At 34.2% G+C, this 13,882-nt stretch overlaps 1 protein-coding gene and 1 pseudogene across 1 annotated transcript; both read left to right on the forward strand.

Annotated features, from left to right (window-relative positions):
* The first annotated feature begins 2,879 nt into the window (after positions 1–2,879).
* On the forward strand, positions 2,880–10,572 carry LOC117690777 (uncharacterized). The gene is made up of 7 exons (XM_066072054.1): positions 2,880–3,096; positions 3,294–3,460; positions 3,607–3,826; positions 3,963–4,082; positions 7,999–8,101; positions 8,596–8,723; positions 9,694–10,572. Exons 2-7 carry the CDS (start codon positions 3,401–3,403, stop codon positions 9,783–9,785), a joined length of 723 nt encoding a protein of 240 aa, XP_065928126.1. The 5' UTR covers positions 2,880–3,096; positions 3,294–3,400; the 3' UTR covers positions 9,786–10,572.
* Positions 5,234–7,286, forward strand: LOC117690778 (E3 SUMO-protein ligase ZBED1-like; annotated as a pseudogene).
* Positions 10,573–13,882: the final 3,310 nt, after the last annotated feature.

The raw sequence follows: 13,882 nt of genomic DNA on the forward strand, positions 1-13,882 counted from the left end.
CAAAATTTCGTTAAACAGCCCCTTTAAGGAGATAAAGGAATCGGCCCCTAAAACCTTCTTTCTCGTATATCTATAGAACGGTAACGAATTTCTAAACACTTGTTGAACAAAATTTGTTTAGAATTAAATGACCTTTCATTTGATATTACGAAAAAGGGGCTGGCCCCTTAAATTAGGGGACCAAAGGGCTCTTAAGTCTTTTATCTATAGCCCTTTAATAAGAGCCATTTTGTGAATGGTTATTAAAGCTAGATTAGGTATAATACGTTAATTTATCCTAACAATATAATGATTTCCTCTTGTGTTACCCAATAAGGGTTTTTAGGGACCAGAGGTAAACAAGATTAATTTTTTTCATCTTAATTGGAAGAAATGCAAGTATTTAAAATAGCAATGTAAGAGAACTAATAAAAAGCGATACAATAAAGCATTAGTACTTCACTCCTTTTCCCAATAATGTTTTGGTGTCAAAAATCAAAGTCGATGATGTCATATTTCCATCTAAAAATCAGACGGAAGACCTCCTCGTTGCTCGCAACGAGATCGTGTCTAGTTATTATTATTTTTTTCCACGAATTTTGTGCACGCGATTTCTCGAAAACTATTCGGCCGATTTCGACCATTTTTTCACAGATGATTGCCAGTGGTCATAATTCTAGAAGTTTTTTGAAATTTTGAAATCGTCACTTCCGGTTCCGATTTACGGCCGATTTTGTAAGTTTTAACGACCAACTTTGTGCAGACATAATCTCAGAGACTATCAGAGATGTGAATATAAAATTTTCAGGATAGGTAGACCATAGTTTGAGGTTGTGCACAATGCAATTTTTATACGCCAGTAGCGCCATTTCTTTGAGCTCGCCTAGGCTCGAAAATTGGGTACGAATTTCGAATCAAAATTTTCATACGTTTTGATCTGTATCTTTTTATGAGTTGATATTTTATTAAAACATATATAATAAAAGTAGTAGATAATCAAAAGTTCTTTCCAACAAAATCAATAAAATGGGGCTGGCCCCTTAAATTAGGGGCCAAGACACTCGTAAACTCGTATTACAAATAACATAAAAACGATAAAGATTTTGTAATGCATTATAGAAGCAAAGTTGTTAATCGTAACAATATATATCAGGTAAAATCCTTGCCACGCCCATTTATTACGTAATTAGGGATTTTTAGGGGCCAAAGTACTTGAACTTTGACGCAATATATCTAGAGAAGTAGACATATTTTGTTAAGCATTGTAGAAGAGTAAATGTTTGCATTGATGATTCTAATCGATTCAATTAATCAAAATAACAATGTATGTCCCCATTAAGGATCTAGTGGGCTGGCCCCTAAAATAGTCAATCATTTGTATCTAAAAAATGATCAACAATTTTAGATGGGTGTAAGAACAAAAAATGTTAGAACTCTTAAGACATTTTCAAAGAAATCAAGAAATAGGGGTTGGCCCCTTTAATAAGGGGCCAAGACACTCGTAAACTCTATTGCAGATAACTTAAAAACGATAAAGATTTTGTAATGCATTATAGAAGCAAAGTTGTTGATCGTTACAATATCTATCAGGTAAAATCATTGCCACGCCCATTTATTACGTAATTAGGGATTTTTAGGTGCCAAAGTACTTAAACTTTGACGCAATATATTTAGATAAGGAGACATATTTTGTTAAGCATTGTAGAAGAGAAAATGTTTGCAATGACGATTCTAATCGATTCCATTAATAAAAACACCAATGTGTGTCCTCATTAGGGATCTAGAAGGCTGGCCCCTAAAATATCCAATCATTTGTATCTAAAACATGAATAACAATTCTAGATAAGTGTTAGAACAAAAAATGTTAGTATTCGAGAGACCTTTCGAATGAACTCAAGAAAAAAGGGCTGGCCCCTTTAATTAGGGGCCAATACACTTGTAAACTCTATTACACATACCTTAAAAACGATCAAAATTTTGTAATGCATTATAGAAACAAAGTTGTTGATCGTAACATTATCAGTTTGTAAAACTCATTTCAAAACCCATTGATGACGTAATTAGGGATTTTAGGGGAATAAAATCATAAATCTTTAATGTGCTGTATGTGAAAAAGCAAAACTCTTTGTTAAGCATTTTAAAAGATATTGACGATGGTATATACTATATAAAATGGAGTTGATATTTTAATCGTATCGTTTAAAAATTGAACGGAAGACCTACTCGTTACTCGTAACGAGATCGTATCTAGTTACACATGTTATTTGTACGAACAACACCACATCATTTCACACCGCACCAATACACAGTTATTTATTCCTTCATTAACTTTGTGCGTGAAATTATTACATTTAATATTTATTTCGTTTAGACAAATGCATTACCATTATAACTTTAACAAAACAACTATTTTATATAAAAAAAAATCAACTTCGATCAGAGATAAGAAACAATTTTGTTTTAAGGATTACGTATTACTTAAAGCAAATAACCTTAAGTCCAAGTAAATACATGCGGCTCATTTGTCCTAAAAAGCTTATATACATGTATAAAACAAATTGTTGATTTGTTATGACAAAATGAACTCATTCTATTAAAAATAACCCCCCTCCCCCCATAAAAAAAATCACTATGAATAAATAATCATATTATAAGTTCCTCGCACGCAGTTGTACATACAAATCGATATATAACATTTTTATCATGTGTAAATCAATTTATTAAGAACGAGTTTCAATATTACTAAGCTCACGTTATACTTCTTAAACAACAATAGAAAGTATTGGACAACAAAAAACAAAACAACAAAATATGAACATTGCCATTCCATGCCTTAATAAATGTGCGTTGTTTTGTGTACGGGTATGTAGCGTAAACCACTTCATTGTTTGTACCGAAATAGATCTGACTATTCAAATGGAAACTTGACTACCCGTTGCCTCAATGCAGGGTATGTTCATAATTCAGCATAAAACGAGATATTGTTATTATTTTCTAATGTGGATTGTACTGAATACATGTACGATTCCTAGATTGTAGATATATATTTTTTAGGAAATGTATATCAATGTTTTTTGAAAATTGTGAACTTTCGGTTTCGATCTGTGAAGAACCCAGGTATGTATTGATTTTTATGGAATGCATTTTTTTTCTGCTCTTCGTTCATAGTTGTAATTCTAAATAATTCTTCAAAAAAGCAACATAAATTTACAGCGTAACTGAAATTTATTTTCTAGGAAGGAGAACAAAAACTGTTTTTTACTGTAGGATGATTTTTAGATTTAAAATTAAAGTTATGTCTATTTTTGACACAGGTAAATCCCAAAGTTCAAAAATAGACAAAGAGTTAGATAACTATATAACTTAACTTAATTGGTTTAACTGGTACGTGACCTGTGATACAAAAGAACTGGTGGTGACCATGCTGTTATACGCTTCTGTTCTACTAATTGCTATGGTGATCCTTTCAAAAACGGAGCAGGTATGACAGATTGAAGTATGTTCATAATAAGTTATTGCAGAAATATCAATAGCCGGCGGAAATAATTCACATGAATAACATGCCTATAAGTGTATGGGATACAGTGAATTAAACTGCCTCATTATCGATAAATTTTTGCTTAATAGGTATACTCCCCGTTTACATCCACTTGCAATGCAGCGAAACTTGAACCGGAGGCTACTTGTCCGTCTTCTAGATCAGAATGGAGTCGCAGAGCTAAACAGAAACAATGCACGGACGTTGTTCTATCTTGCAAGAAAAAAATCGCTTTAAAATATCATTGTTTGATAAATACTTGGAAAAACCTGACTCTCTCTGTTTGTGCGGTACCAACCTATATAAACGGTATTATAGTCGAAGTATACAAATACATTTATTTAGAAAGTTGCACAAAATTTTAACTCACTCGACCTTTTTAAGCATGGTGTTTTCTTTGGAAAACTAAGGACATCAATAAGACGATTTTTGTTTTACATTGCAGGCTTCCGTTGTCCAGAGTTTAATATTAAAGGAAGCAACATTCAGCCTCATTATGACACAAACTGCAGTATAGATATTCCTCCATGTCCGTTCCGGTACAATTCTCAGGATGTATATAAATGTATGTTTTACCTAAATACATATTTTATAAGAATAAACCGTAGTTTTAAAAACCTATTGGGATTTATCGTACTTTGTTAATCAACTATTTCTCATATTGTGAAGTATATTGATTTTCAATTATGTTAATTATTGGCGGTCATATCTCATAAAGATTCGGTTCTTTTCTTAAAACAAATAAATGACGCAGTGTGTAAGTTTTACCTCACTTAATCTAGAAGCTCAAGGGAGCTTTTCTGATCCCCTTTCGTCCAACGTCTGCCTGACCGTCTGTTGATTTTCATTTTAAGTCATCTGAGTAACACCTGTGACAATTTAAAACATTTTACTTACTCTAAGTATGCCAATACTACAGCTACTGTCAGGACTCTTGACCATGAAGGGTTTGAATTTCAATAGTTAAAATAAATAGTTCTGATCAGCATTATAAACATGCACATAAGTCTGTTCAATGATATCTATGCTACACATTATACAATTTTTAATGGAAATGCAATAACGGTTTAAGAAGTGCAATTAAAATCGATGAAAGGGAGAAATATATCTTTATTCAGACATTCTGATTTTTCAATCGGAAAAATCCGAAGAAACGAATATAGATCTCTTACTTACGGAAATTCATAATGGGAAATGCTGACATCATTTCTCCATTCGGAAATCACTCGAACTATCAGAGATGGGACGATCCACTGGTGCATCTGTGTATCAATTTTTACGATCCAAGGATTGATACACCTATCATTAGTATCACAATACCAAAGTTAACATTTTTCAGAATTTTCCAAAAATATCCGACCTTCGTTAATCTGTTATTTTTAGTCCGCGCGTTAAATACGAAAGTACAAATATGGCGTTGGAAGACTACATCAAATTAACAAAATCGCTAGGCAGAAAACCTGGAGTATGGGAGACGTTTGGGTTGCCCGTTTATGAAAATAACGGGTAACGCAGTACAGATAAATCAAAGGTTATGTGTAAATTGTGTAATGTGCATTTGAAGTACATTGGAAACACTACGAATATGCAGAAACACATCGACAAACACCACATGTCTGTTTCATATTCATCTTGTACCGTTACTAGTGACACTGATAGTGAGGCAGAGAAAGTGAAGATCAATGCGTCACAACGACAAACAGTACGTGGACAATTATGTCTGACAGAATTAAATTCCACAAAGTATTCATTCGACTCTCAGAGGGCAAAAATGTTGAACAGAAAAGTTGGAGTGTTTATTGTTAAAGATTTGAGGCCACAGTCTATCGTCAATAACTTGCATTTTCGTGAGTTCGTCACAGAGTTTGACCCAAGATATCATACAAGGAAATAATTTTTAGATAAAGTTATCCCTCAATTGTACAGCGAAGTAAATGACAAAATAATTGATGAACTCAAAGAAACAGAGTCTGTTGCATTAACCACTGATTCGTGGACCTCCAGAACATGTGAAAATTATATCACGATTACTGTGCATTTTATGCAGTCTGATTGGAATATGAAGTCCTATGTACTGCAGACAAGACATTTAGGTGTCTCCCACCCTGGACTGAACATAGGCAATGTACTAAAGGAATCAATCACAGAATGGAAATTGCCAACAAAACATGAAATAGGACTAGTGACAGACCATGCATCCAACATGAAAATTGCAGCCAAAGCAGCTGATTTACATCCTCACATGGGCTGTTTTGCTCACACAGTTAATATGGCATGTCAAAGGGGACTGAAAGTTTCTGCACTGGGCAGACTGCATGGCAGGATTTATCCAATGAAAGCAGTTGTTCTAGAAAATATGGCAGAAAATGTGCAGGATTCAAATCTTGTAAGAGAGGTTAAACAAGCCATAAGAGAAAATCTATCAAAGCGATACACAGGAGAAGACACAACAGAATTTTTATTGCTTTGTGCTGCATTAGATCCTCGCTTCAAATGCCTTCCTAGACTTGAACAAAATGAGAAAGATGAAGTTTATGGAAACATAGAGAGAAAAGTACTTTTCTAGGAGATGGGCCAGTGAAAGTTAGTACAAAGAAATTATTGAGTGAATTGGACTCTAAATTGTGGGTTTTTTTTTAATTTTTTGATTAAGATAAAAAAAAAAAACAAATAGATAAAAACTGTTGTCATTTAACAGATGAGGATAAGTACTAAGTAGATTAATCTCTCAAATTAGATCTGAAAAAAGTACATGTAATCATCATGATCATTGAAGTCTAAATTTGTTCGTAGGTCAAGATTAAACCACTAGAACCAGATACAGAAACTACAGACACTCAGGCATTGCCCTCTTTTCTGAACAACAATTTACCAGATTTCCCAACACTGAATCAGAGTGAAGGTAAATTTTCTGATTAATTTGATCAGTGATATAATTTCAAATAAATTACAATATTTCATCATTCTCCTTTATTTTATTCATTGTTAACAATTTGATGATTGATTAGTGATAGTAGAAGACACAATGTATTCTTAGATGTTATTTGATCTGTATTGTACATGTAGATGCTCCGGCTGAATGTGATCTAGAGTGTCCACCACCACCAGCAAAGACAATTAAGAAATCAGCGATATAACAGCTTCTTGGAGATGTGTATATTGTTTTTGCCACCCCTGGAAAAACAATGGCACAGAGAGTAAAATCAGAACTTGAAAACTTTAAGAGACAATCCGCCATCCCTTTAAATGCCAATCCCCTATTGTGGTGGAAGACAAACGAATGAAAAAACAATGGCACAAAGAGTAAAATCAGAACTTGAAAACTTTAAGAAACAATACTCCATCCCTTTAAATGCTAATCCCCTATTGTGGTGGAAGACAAACGAATCCCACTCTCCACTACTGGCAAGGCTGGCTAAAAATCTACTGGGAATTCCATCAACCAGTGTGCCAAGTGAAAGGTATTCAGCACAGCGGGGGACATAGTCACTGCCACAAGGAGTGCACTGAGTGCTGACAATGTTGAAAGGCTCATTTTTCTAAAAAAGAATCTGTAGAATAGTTTGCAGTTGTGAAGCTCAAGAAATTATTTTTTTGTATTCTAGTCAAGTAACTTTAAGTTAGTTAAACTGTTGAAATTACGAACGTACTGTTGTTGTATTTTTCTATTTTGTTGCAAATTGAATAAAATCAAAACACTCTTTCATGTTAGACATGTATTAATTGAATATGCAATGTATAATGTGATATGTATCGTATCGCATCTCAGGTATCGGATCGGCTAGGTGCAGCCCTACGAAATATCTCGCATTACATTTCAACGTTATCATCCGGGTACTCCAATCTCATTTTCAATGCAATACATGTACTTCCGTTAACTTTTTATTTTTACCTGACAGCCTAGAGGGGGGCTTCAAAAGAGAAGTCTAGGATTTTTTTTTATTTTTAAAATGAACATCGTTTAAACCCAGAACCAATAATTAATACAGAATAGTTTTAGAAAATGTGACGCATTAATATCTTTGGACAGACTATAAAAAGGAAAAAAACACAGCCTGCTATAGTCTGTTGTCTTTGAGAAGCATTTATTTCATGTATAAAACGGTATTGCTTTACATAAAAAGTATATGTGAATCGACCATTTATCAGACCTTACGGTATTCTTATTTTTTTTTTTATCAGACAGCCCTATCTTTTTCCATTTTTAGCGCAAGCGAGTAACTTATAACTAACAATAAACTGTGACCATATACATGCATCTTCTTACATTGCATGTGCATTATGCGTTACTATTAACATTTTTGCATGTTAACGTCATGTTTAAGCATGCCTATTCGTACAGAAATATCAGGATTTTTCAATTTTTTAAAAATTTATTTTATGTTCAAACAAAAATCATGTACTTGTGTGCATTATTTCAATCAATTTTCCTTGTCATATATTAAATTACGTTATTGATTTGTGGTAAAACACTGTTTCAGATCAAAGCTGCTATGTTCTGAATATGGAAAACGGTGCTATTTTGAATACAAAACCTACAACTAAGAGTGAGCTGGAAACAAATGATGGTGACAACTTCCTTGGGTAGGTGCGAGTAATTAGTATTCACCTTACCTAGACTTAAATAACAATACTCTTTCCGTTAATTGGTTTTCTATACATTACAGAACCTATTATAAATTTTGTTGTATTAATTTAAAAGATGTAAATAAATTTTAGTAAACATTTTTTTTAAAGAAACAAATATACAAGTACAAACTATTTGGATGTAAGTTAATACTTAGAATGCATAAGATAAAAAAAAAGATTGTCATAACAAACATTTTTCTGTTAGTTTCCATAAACTGTTTCTTTAGCTAATGGTTCGGTAAGTGTAACTTAATGTTTTGATGTTAAACTTTAAACAGTTTTTCTCTCACATTTATGCTTTATTAAAGCCGATCGCGATAAGTTAGGTTAAATACGTTCACATAATACACGAAAAATCTTTAAACATACCGGTAATAAACAAGAAATTCTGTTTTCCTTGAACCAATAGACAATAGCTTCAGAGTCTTCTTTTTTCTTTTCGTCTTCAGAGTGAACGTACGAATCCTGTGGTGCTTTCTAGTATTTGTGATACTACCACTTGCTTTTGCTGTCTCATTCACTTTATACAAAAAGCACTGTGACCACAGTCAAGTACTTGATGCCACTATCAAAAACGGTATGTTATAAAGAATTATCAGACGGAATGCTTAATGCAACTTTCTGATATCATTTTCAGGTCACCTAAGTCATGACCTATTGCAATTACATGATTAGTCTTGTCCGCCGTATTTCTTTAACAATTTTACTTTTTTAACTTGAAAACTACAAGGCCAATTGTTATTATTTTTGTATGAAGCATTTGCTTGGTAAGAGAAATCTAAGTTATGAAATTTAAAATTCTACTTTTTTAGGGCGTCATAGGTGGGGCCACATATGCAAAAATTGCCCAATTTTCAAAAATCTTCCTCTCTACTCCCACACATATTTGGAAAAATCTAGATGCATGATTATAATGTCCATGAAGACCTTTATCTAAATTGTGAAATTCATGACACCTGGGTCAGGGTTTAAGGCACTAGGGTGGGGCAAATATGACCATAGGGTAAAAATGTATGAACTCTTTAAAAAAGCTTAACTCCTACATAAATTGGAGAAAAAGTAAATGCTTGGTTATGATGTCCATGAGGCCTTATTGTGAATTCAAAACCCCTAGACCTGGGTCAGGGGTTCGGGTCCAAGGATGGAGTCTATATGCTCATATATCATATATCTTTAAAAAATATGCTGTCTTCTCCCATATATATTTGAGAAAATAAAAATGCCTTGTTATGATGTTGATGAAATCCTGTACATAAATTTTGAAATTCATGACCTCTCGGACTGGGGTACAGGCCGTAGTAAGGGTGGGCAACTACAAATGAAGTCATATTGTGAACATGTATTTGATCCTTAAAAAATCTTCTTCTCTACTCCCATACATATTTATAAAGAACTAATTGTCAATAAGACTTAAAAATGAAGCTTAAAAAGCAAAAATGAGACTCTCTGATATGATACAATCTTGAAAGACTTTTAAAGTGACCGTCAAGCCCTGAGGTCCTCGTGTTTTACTATTAATTTTGAAATTTCATGCTTTATATTGACAGATCATAAAACTACTACGGATGTTCTTTCTGAAAAAATCAACTCTTTTTTCGGAAGAGGGAAATACTATGATAGAGATATAAATGTATTGTAAAGATACATTTTCTGAAAGAGATTCCAGATTTCAATCGCATTTTGTATAATGTGATTTAACAGGAAAGTGATATATCGGAGGACAAATGTAAATATAAATAGCCTTTATCAATAAACATGAAAGTAGGGTGAATTAACCATGCATCGGACACATACCTTGGATTGGACAGCTTTGTTTATAAATATACAAATAAATGTGCTTGCGCTCATGTGATGTTTCGTATATTCTTGAATTAGAACAAATGAACTGCATGATTTCTTCTAATAATACGGAGATTATGTGCCCATTCCTTGTGATATACTTTTAATGTGATGTAAAATAAAAATTTGAAAAATAATTGATACAAACATTTTCCTCGGACCACTTAAAAATCGAGTTTTACGGACACAGCTTTTTTAGTCCAAAATTCCTGTAGGAGCTGGCACGATGAAGAACCCCTTATGATAAATATTCCTTTAAACAGAAGCACTAGTCTAAATTCCTATATGTAGATTTGAGGATTTACATTATAAGAAATCTGATGCATGGTGAAATCACCCTATTGCCTTTTATTATTTTAAATTGTAATTTTTTTCTTAAGCTATTTGTATTGTGTTTTTTATGTTTATAGATATTTCAAATTCATTACAGTCATGTTTTTAGCTCATCTGTGCTGAAAGCTCAAGTGAGCTTAAATTATGATTTTTGTCCGGCGTCCGTATGTCCCTCTGTCTGTAAACCTTTTTACATTTTCGACTTCTTCTCTAAAACCACTGGGCTAACTTGGCACAAAGTATAATTGTGTAAAGGGGGGGGGGGGGTTAAGTTTGTTAAAATGAAGAACGACGCTGTCTTTCAAAGGGATATAATTCGGATTTATTTGTTGATATTTTTCAAAATCTTTTATTCAAAAAAGATTTTGCCAGAAAAGCTGAAACCTGTATGGAAGCATCTTCAGATGGTGTAGATACAAATTTGTTCAAATAACTGGTACCTGGTCATTAGGTGGGGCAACAATGTGTGTGTGTGGGGGGGGGGGGGGCACATTGTTACATAGAAATATATAGACTATTACCTATACCTTTAAAAATCTTCTTCTCAAAAACTAATCAGCCAGGAGAGCTGGAACTTGGTCGAAAGCATCCTTGTGTAGTCTACATACAAATTTGTGAAATAATGACCCCCAGGGATAGGTGGGGCAACATTGAGGGAGTCAAACTTTTACATTGGAATATATAGTGTCAATCTTTTAAAATCCTTTTCTCAGAAACCAATCAGACAGGAAATCTGAAACTTGTGTGGAAGCATCCTAAGAGAGTGTAGATTCAAATTTGTTTAAATAATTGGTCCCTGGGGGTAAGGTGGAGCTCATTGGCCCGGGTTCAAAGTTTTACATAGGAATAAACAGCGTGATTCTTTATAATCCTATTCTCAGAAACAGAGGTTCAAAGTTTTATGTAGGTTTATATCTCTAACTGCAGGTCTGTAGCTTTTAGTCTGAAAAGAATCGGATGGACGACCTAGGACACAGATCGTCCATCCGAATTTCTTGAAAATTGCCATTTCTTTCGTACGCAGACGCAATACTCACCGAGACTAAATGGTTCGTAAGTTTTAAGTTTTAACTGCTTTGAAAGATAATATTGGTTTTCTGATAATTATGAACATGAATAATTAAATAAAAATGGTTAAAATTACAGTAAAATTACCGGCACCGGTCTTCTCCATGCGCGGATCTAGAAGGGGAAGGGTTCCAGACCCCCCCCCCCCCCCCCCCAGCGAAATTTCTTTCAATTACGTGTACATTATAAACTTACCAAATATGCCTCGGACATCCCTTGGCAAACTCAAAAAACCGTCTGACTTTTCAACCCCCACCCCGGAAAAATTGTCTGATCCGCGCATGTTCCCCCTCCTCGAAATACAAAATTATTCTTCAAAACCCCCTGTAAATTTTCAGGATATCCGCATATATACTAAGAGATTCATCGGCGCTTGCGTTCGATAAAAATGCGTGTAAAACGTTTGCCAATGGTCTTTTAACCTTCGTACCGGGCATAACCATAGTCCCACTCTGTGAATAAAATGCGGCGAATAAAGCTAGAGACAACGTGTTAAGATCTGTATTTGCTTATAAACATGTAGTATCATCGTGCAAAATGCACTGTTCAATTATATTTTTTTTTTACTTTACTTGTAAAATTCAACATCTGTTTCGTATAATTTTTTCTCACAGTTTATTTCTTACAAAGTTACTTTTTTATTTAGTGATTGACATGTACACTTTTCAGACTTAATATGTGATTTCAAAGAGACAGAGTGTCATGTCTCAAGGACTGTTTATCTCTTAAAACAACATCGTGCAGTAGTAATTAATGTAACATTTGACGCCACGTTTATAGACCCCGTTTTGGTTATAGACCCCGTTGACCGACTTATGACAGCAGAGATAGAGAGAGACCTCGTTGACCTAGTTTTATTGACTAAAACAACAGAGAGAGAGAGTTTTACTTTTGGACATAGCCTGTAGAGAGACGTCACAGCAACCTAGTTCACATAATAGAGTCTCGTCTTTTCCCATAAAAGGTGTCTGTAGGTTACACTTCCTGAGAGTGAACCAATCAAAATACAGGGCACTTGTTTATACCGAATTTTCTCTGACTTTTTTAACACCCCCCCCCCCTTTTATTTTTTGTTGGTCCTTTGCTTGAAGCTGATCTCTCCCCCTTTTGTCACCCCTCCACGCTGACACTCATAAAAAAATATCCATTTGACAGAAAAAAAGAATGAAGCATTACGATTATTGGGGATATATTTTGGTACCATGAGGTCAGAAATTGGTCAAAAAGGTCGATGTTAATGGGCTCATAAACTGTTTTAAGCAGGCTGTAGATCATAAAGATGTCCTAGTCACCCCTCTACGCTGATACTCATAAAAAAATATTTATTTGACAGAAAAAAAAGAAGCATTGAGATTATTGGGGATATATTTTGGTACATGGTGTCAGAAATTGATCAAAGAGCTGTATGATATTATCATAAAACTTTGTCATCATACATCGTGACCAATATGCCCATCCAAAATAACCTATGTAACCTAGTATACTAGATAGCATGGGGTCGAAAATTGGTCAAAAATGACAAGAAAGGTTCATAAAAAAATTGATAAGCTTTCAATATGTTCACCCAACATATAGTATGGTGTCACGATGCGAGATGGTGATATAGTTTACACCTTAAGAAAATAGCATCCAATATGATATGTTTATGTCTATATACTTGATCATAAAACATTTTTATGAAGCACCGAGAATAGTATAAAAGTTTGAATATACCTTTTTTCTTGTACAAAGATACACTTTTTTGGTATTCAAAATGATGTCTTTACAACTTTACTCCGAATTTGCTGTAGACAGTATGATGCAACAACGGGAAAATGAAATTTTTTTTGATATATATCATTACCCGAATACGACATGCAAAGACCGACGACTATTGAGGTTAAAAAGGATTTATAATAATATGCAATTCACCCAAGAAGTCGTCAGAGTAAGATTATGGAGGAACAGAGGGATTACTGTTCGAGGATGGGACGACACCGGCATGGCACAGGATCCAGAGGGGCTTTTAATTTGTAGAGTGTACCACAATGACTGCAACGTTATTGAACATTGTCAGGAAACTTTACAACTTGAATTTGACCCCTCTTGTTTTTTTAAAAGCATGGATCGAGCAGTAAGAAAAATGCTCAAAGACCACTACTGGGCACTTCGTGACAGGTTGACGGGTTTTTGTGATGAAGGATATTACCGCTGAAGGATTAATTGCTAACATCCGTGTGATGACGTTGCATACAGACCCCTATATATGAGCGAGGTTTAATCAACGGTCCCTACAGTCAAACCAAACGACAAAAAAAGCAACCCCAAAACAATGGATTTGAGCGAGAACATTACCCTGACTACCGGTGTATACCAAGGAGAGAAGAGAATAAGAATGAGAAATGTAAACCACGCGGAGAAAAACATTTCCTTCTCCAGACCAGAGTGGGTCTTTTTAATGAGTCTTTTAGAGGAAATTAACTCTTTTTTGTTGTCTCTAGACAAAACCAAGACGGC

Source organism: Magallana gigas, chromosome 9, assembly GCF_963853765.1.
Source record: "Magallana gigas chromosome 9, xbMagGiga1.1, whole genome shotgun sequence".
NCBI lineage: Eukaryota > Metazoa > Mollusca > Bivalvia > Ostreida > Ostreidae > Magallana > Magallana gigas.

Excerpts from the sequence above, each read along its gene's own strand:
- LOC117690777 (XM_066072054.1), top strand. The coding sequence starts at position 3,401 with ATGCTGTTATACGCTTCTGTTCTACTAATTGCTATGGTGATCCTTTCA. Across the intron at positions 3,827-3,962 it reads GGTACCAACCTATATAAACG|GCTTCCGTTGTCCAGAGTTT; the intron begins GTATTATAGTCG and ends TTTACATTGCAG. Across the intron at positions 4,083-7,998 it reads TTCTCAGGATGTATATAAAT|ATCAAAGCTGCTATGTTCTG; the intron begins GTATGTTTTACC and ends ACACTGTTTCAG.